At 48.5% G+C, this 7,013-nt stretch overlaps 1 protein-coding gene across 1 annotated transcript; it reads right to left on the bottom strand.

Annotated features, from left to right (window-relative positions):
* Nucleotides 1-468: 468 nt before the first annotated feature.
* Nucleotides 469-3,249, bottom strand: LOC308470843 (macrophage-expressed gene 1 protein-like). Its single transcript, XM_080994370.1, has one exon. It carries the CDS (start codon nt 3,165-3,167, stop codon nt 1,017-1,019), a length of 2,151 nt encoding a protein of 716 aa, XP_080850496.1. The 5' UTR covers nt 3,168-3,249; the 3' UTR covers nt 469-1,016.
* Nucleotides 3,250-7,013: the final 3,764 nt, after the last annotated feature.

Below are 7,013 nucleotides of genomic sequence, written 5' to 3'. Positions count from 1 at the left end.
ACGGCCTTATTAGAAAAGCTAACCAATAGACTGAAACTGACATGGGGAGAAATAGAAGAGGATGCCTTCACCCCAGTATGGCTCCCCTTTATCACAAACACAGCCCAACAAGACAACAACAAGAATGACAGCATGTGAATCAATACGGCTAACTTAACCCAACAATGCCCCCCCACGCACAAACAAATCCCACTGCAGCCAACCAAAGACAATCAGCCACACCATGCCACCCCCAACCTCTCTCACCACCAAGGAAACAACAAGCGAATAGAAAGAGAACCTATCCAAGTGACGCTGACACAAAAACCCCACACATGCACTAAGGAAAATAATATAAGATTTACCACCTCATCCCCTCTCACCCCCCTTTTCTTCCCAACCCTAAACTGCATATAACACCAATGACTCACAAAAAAATGTAACTGATCTGTAGAGAACACAGCCTGAAGAAAGAGACAATATGTGTGCTTTTGTAAACAAAGAAAATATTTAATAAAAATTATTTTAAAACAAAAAAGAATGCTGGAGAGCTGCTGCTTGTTGGAAGAGGCACTTCTGATCTAGGTGGACCAAAGGATTCAGCTAAGTATACGGCAGCTTCCCAATGCCCTGAACATAATGGAAAATGCCTATGGGAGCTGCTGTGCTTCTGCTTACTCAGAAAAGTTAGAGAAGAGGAACAAGAGACAGTAGGAGGAAGAAGCTCACAGCCATGCACTTGCAGCAAAGCACTAGCCTTCTTTGAACTACAGTTCCCACCAGCTCCTTCCAGTGTAGCCAACAGTCAGGACCATGGGTGTTCTAGTCCCAAACAGCTAGAGGGCAGCAGGTTGGGGGTGACTGACATACAGCAGCATTCAAGTGTCCCTCCAGATGTTGCTGGACTACTACTCCCATCATGCTGGCTGGAGCTGATGGGAGCTGGAGTCCAACATCATCTTCAGGGCCACAGGTCCCCATCCTGATGTAATTGATAGTAACACACACACACACACACACACACACACACACACACACTACACTGTTTGTCTTTCCTGCTCCTGCTCATCCTCTATTTCACCCATGAAATCACAGGCATTGTTGCATGAGGTCAAACTCCTCTCCTCTTCCCCGATGTTTTTGTACTCCCTTTTCTTATACCTCCTGCACCCATAGACCGACAGGCCAATCAGGATGGCCAAGCCAGTGGTGGCACCAACAGTGACCCCTGCTGTCTCTCCACCTGAGAAGCTCCCACCAGCAGCGTTCATGTTGTGCAGATTGGCAGGGCTACCTATCTTCCACATCTGGGTCTGAGTGTCCTTGATCCAAACCTGGTCACCATGGCTGTTCATCACCATGACGGTGTTGGTGGCAGTTAAGCTCATGACAGGTTTGCGAGTGAAGGGAGGGAGCCGGGCTTGGGGTAAAGCCCCTTCTGTGAAACGTCCAGCCTGGACACAGTATTGCACTTCACAGCCATCACTGATCAGAGCCAGGTGCTGGCCAAATCCTGCTGGGCACCTCTTGGAGTAGGGGTCATCATCTGTTCCACGGTGGTGTCCCGTCAGCGGGTTTCCTACCTGGCAACTGAAGAACCCCCCAAAAGGAATAGAGTTCCTCTGTGCCCGGGCATCGTTGCTGACGCAGATTATGAGCTGGTCCAAGAGCTTCAGCTGGTAATAGTTGGAGGGACAGGACTGGCTGTTGGTCATGGGGTTGGGGCTCTGGGCACTAAAGAGGCCTCCAAAAAGGAACCCTGACTGTTGAGGGACAGAGTTTCTTGCTGCACACCAATAGGAGCTGAACTGGACCATGGAAGGGGTGAAAACATCGTTGCAAACCTGTCTGCAGAATATCCACAGCGTGCAATCCTGGCGGCACTCCAAGTGGCTATAGCCTTCCTCAAGTAGCTGGGAGCGCAGTTTGATTGCGTCATAACCCTCAGGGCAAGAGAAGTCTCCAGTGAGTGGGTTCCTCTGCTCCAGGTCCTGGCAGAGCACAGCAGCATCAGGACCTTCCAGCTGAGCACACTCCTGGTAGACTCCACCAAAGGTGAAATTGGTCATTGTCCCTTCACAGCTCCCATCATCCATGTTGGCATAGAAGTTGAAGTTGGGCGAGGCAGGGTCGATGCAGCCAGGGTAGGTGTTGAATGTGTAGTAACGGGAGATGGCAGATGCCACAGTCCTGGACAATCTCTTCACGGTGGGGGTGGGCAATCCCGGCAGATTTCCTGGGGTGATGAAGAATGGCAGAGGCAAGCCTGAACGGTCAACAGCCACCAGCTGGTTGGTGGTGCTCTCCTGCCAAGTTTTCAGGGTAATGCCAGGGTAAAATGGTACCCCACCAATACTCTCCACCCTGGAGCTGGTGAGGTTGTCCTGATACTGCTGGGTGAAAGCGTTTTCTGTCGCCACTGAAGTGCTAATGTCAAAGTGGAGCATTTTGCGGAAAGAGGCCCCAGCCGCAGCTGTGACAGAAATTCTCGAGGACTTGCCATCTTTCACAAAGGAGGACTTCACTTGGTCCTCCTGGATGAGGCTGGCTCCAGCATCAACTCCTGTGATAACATGAGTGCCGTAGTTTAGGACCAAGATCTCTGCCAAGTAGTCAGCCATTCGTGTGTGGTTGTTCTCCAGATAGCTAGCAATGGTGACAAGCTGCTGCTGGAAGCCTTCATCTAACATTGCACCAGGGTTGAATTTCACAGTGTACATCAAATTCCTGACCTGAACCCTGGTGGTCACAGCCTGATCTCTCACTTGGTGGGTTTTCATCCTGCGGAAGTCAGTGGAAAACTTTCCGTTGATAGAAAGAAAGGACACCTCTGCATTGATGGAAACGGAGGTGGCACACTGGTAATCCATCCAAGACTCTATGATCTCTGAGTTCATCTCCAGGGAGCTCTGTTTACGGGCGATGGCAAAAAACTCATTGGGGATGAAATAAGCCCCATCTTCCGTAGTGCTGCACGAAGAGTAGTTTAGGCTGATCACTCTTGCCATATCCAGATTCCTCAGGTTATCCCAACCACCTCCAGGAAGAACTTCCAGTGCAGGAAGATTCAAGACCTGTTTGCATGCCTGAAATCCAGTGACAGAAGGACGGCACAAGGGTGATTCCTGTGCCCGACATACCCAAGTTATGAGCGTCAAGGAGAGAACGATCCCTGTCCAATTACTCATGGCTCGACCAGTGTAGAGGAAAAGCTAGCATCTGAATGGTCTCAATGTGCTTCTCTCTCTACTGCTTGTGGTAACCCCAGTAGAGGCTTCCTTCTTTTTATGCTAAGGTTGATCATTTAAAGAGGAAGCAAAACTATTCTGCTTTATACTTTCTCTTTCTCAGGCTGGACAAACTTTAGAGCAGCCTCTGATAGGCTTACAGCACAATAAGAAATATAACTGGGGCATATTTGCAGAAATCTGTTTCCTTATTGCTTTACTGAGTAGGTATTATGCAGGTTCAGAAATAGGCACCTAGAACCAGGCAGCAACAGTTTCAATACCTTGGTCCCCAAACAATAGCAGCTTTGCTGGAATCCAGAGGCAGATCCACTATGAAACTAATGAAATTTAAACTTCAGGGCCCCTAATCCCAGAGGGGCCCCAGAACCAACTTTAGTCCACATTGCTTAAAATGTTTGCGTCTAGCAGACCAAAGCTGAGTTGTGTGACCTGAAAACTATAAAGAATAGGATTTTTTTTTTATTCACACCAGTGACTTTGACCTGGGAGACAATCCAGTACAGAAATTTTAAACAAAATCTGAGATGTAGTACAGTAGTTGTTGTTTTTTTAATGTGATGGTTGAACAACCCCATTGAAGAAGATAACAGTGGTTACTCAGACCTTGTTGCTGGTTGCAAAGGGACTCCCATAACAGTTCAAACTACAGGGCCCCCAAAATGTCGGTCCACCACTGCTAGAACCCACCATTTCTTCTTCTCTCCAGAATTGTCTTAGCAACTTTTCTGGACAAATGGAAGTGGTTCCTTTAATAGCATAAGAAGAGCCTTGGCTGGATCAGGCCGATGGGCCACCAAGTCCACCATCCTGTTCTCTCAATAGCCTAAAGCAGGACCTGAGTGCAACAGCACTCTGCCCACTTGCAGTTCCCAGCAACTGGGAAACTTCCTTGGTGCCACGTCACATCACATGCTCATTCTCCACCAGCCACGTTCAGAACTTCCTCCCACACCAAAGCTGACCACCGATAATGGCCAAGGTGATCTGATGCGCTGATTCCTTGGCATCTGCTTTTAGTGCAACCAACACACAGCCAAGGAAGAATTTAAATAAAGGAAGAATTTAAATAAAAAGACAGAATGGCTCATAATTCTATGTGAGAGAATGGGCTTTGTGCCACGGGAAAAGAGAGAAAGAAGCTATGACTTCTTTCTTTCTTTGTAGTGACAGGAAGCAGCCATTTCTTATTTCTGCCTGGTGCCTTATAGTAAGAATTGCCAGGACAATGTTCAGAAGAATGGTTGTGGTAAGGGTTCGTTGACTGTGAATGGCTGCTTTCTGATCAGATTTCCTGACTATGCACCATGATAATACACAATACAGTATATCAGGGGTCAGCAAACTTTTTCAGCAGGGGGCCGGTCCAATGTCCCTCAGACCTAGTGGGGGGCCGGAATATATTTTGAAAATAATAACAGTGAATGAATTCCTATGCCCCACAAATAACTCAGAGATGCATTTAAAATAAAAGGACACATTCTACTCATGTAAAAACACGCTGATTCCCGGACCATCCGCGGGCCAGATTCAGAAGGTAATTGGGCTGGATCCAGCCCCAGGGCTTTAGTTTGCCTATCCATGCAGTATATTATGGCAAGAAACTTACAATGTTACATTCGTCTCTTTGGAATTACCCAACTGGGTTTTTGTTTCCTTGTTTGTTCTTTGCTGATGTGATTCGCTTCTGGGGTGGGGTTACAGTTCAGATTGCTGCACGTAACCTCTTCCCTGCAGCCATGTGAGTAAAAAAGTGGAACTGAATCTGTTGCCAGCAGAAATGAAAGTGCAAGTGTTCCATTCTCAGTTTGCAGCTGAAATATGTACAAGGTGGGGGGGGGGCAGACAACAAAAGAGGGAAAGAACAGTCTGAAGGGGAGGTGAGACTTGACATAAGTTGTTTTTATGTCATAATCTAATCATGCGATAGCCTTGATTTGAAATATTGCAACAGCACCATTCATTTAAAATCATTGTTTCCCTGTAGCAATTTGGTGCCACAAATAAAGGACAGGGGTTTTACTCGCTCCTGTATCGTTTTGTCTTATTATTTCTAACTTCCTCATTTCAGAACAGATTGGGACTGAGAAAGATTCAAAAGCAGAAACTGAAGCATGTGGTTAGTCCTCACAGCTGGCGACTTACTCATTTCTGTTACTGTGTTCTGACCTTTTCTAACAAGGTGGAAGTGAAATGATTCTTGAAATCTGAGGTAGCCAGCCTGGTGCTCTGCAGATGTTGTGGACGACACTACAATTCCCATGATCTATGCTCCTTTGTCATGCTGGCTGTGGCAGATAGGATTTCTAGTCCACCCCTGGTGGGCACCATATGGGCTGCTGCAGCTCTAGGTCAAACAGTTAGTTCATTTCATCCCTCTAAGTTTGATCTCGCTTGTGAGGTAGGCACAGGAGACTGGCACATGAGGGCAAATGGAGCACTGCCCACTAACCTCAGTCTGCCCTCCATCAGCCCCCACCTGCCTGCCTTCTTACAACTGCCTGTCAGCTTCCTCTACCAGTCTCAGTGTTACTCTTATGGAGTGCCACAGCAGAGCCGTCTTTCCCATAGGGCTTAATGGTGCATTGCGCCAGGGCGCCAACCTCTCAGGGGCGCCCCAGCAAGTGGGGGAGCTGCGCGGCTTTGCCGGCGGCCTCCCCTTTCCCTGCACGCTCGCCAGCTGTGCCCCTCCAACCATATGGCTAGCGGGCGGGCAGCTTTCCCCCAAGCCTCTGTGGGGATTGCTCTCCTCCTGAGGAACCTTGGGAGGGAAGCTGCGGTCTCCTCCCATGGAGGCTTGGGAGGGGCGCAACTTCACTCCCAAGCCTCTGCAAGGATCGCTCTCCCACAGCGCATGGGGGAGAGTTGCCCCCCCCGGATGGCTGGCAGTATGCAGCTATGGCCACCCCAACACTAGCCGTGGTAATTTGGGGCACTGGGCAGATATTTGCACCCCGGTGCTGCATCTGCTAAAGATGGCCCTGTGCCACAGCGTGTCTTCTTGGTTTCAGCAAGATCTCACAAGAGGTCCACAAGATCTCATGAGAGGTCTGTGAGATTTCACCAAAACCTAGAAGCCACAACTTCTCCTCCCTTCTCTGGCAGTGGCAGGTAGGGGGACATCCCCCAGTCTTGGGGAAAGGGAGGAGTGGCAGCTTTTGGCAAGATCTCATGAGAGCCCCACAATATCTTGCTGGCCGCAAATGTTCTCTTCAGTTTCCAGGCAGGGTGTGGGTGTGCCTACGACAGTGCTAGAGCAGCAAGGAGAAGGAGCGGCAGTTTCCCACGTGATCTCATGAGAATCCTGCGAGATATCACTTGGACCTGGAAGGGCACTGCCCCTTGGATTCTGCCACCGGGGGCAGCTGCCTCCATTTGTCTCACGGACAGGCTGGCCCTACATGGGAGAACTGATTTGGTACATTGTTGGGTCAATAGAAGTAACTCTAAAACATTTCAATGAATTATTTCTCTTCCTTCCCTGACCCCCAATTCATGGTGCAAAATCATACGAAACATCGGTTTGCACAAAACGATAAAGCAAAGCCAAAGTATGGCTTGCCAGGACCCCTTGAACATGACACTCACAGAGGGATGCTCACAGATACTTTGCTCCTCCTTAGTCCTTCTTGTTCTTGGTATATCACACATCCAAACCATACATTTAAAAGCACATTCCCCCCCAAAGAATGCTGGGAATTATAATTGTGTGAGGGGTAAACTACCCTTCACAGGGTTCTTTTGGGGAAGCTGTGTCCTTTAAATGTGCAAGGAATGTGCTTTCAA

The sequence above is a fragment of the Podarcis pityusensis genome (assembly GCF_964106645.2).
Source record: "Podarcis pityusensis genome assembly, chromosome: 1".
Lineage (NCBI taxonomy): Eukaryota > Metazoa > Chordata > Lepidosauria > Squamata > Lacertidae > Podarcis > Podarcis pityusensis.
Note: the sequence above shows the minus strand (reverse complement) of the source record. Positions and strands in the feature narration are given on the sequence as shown.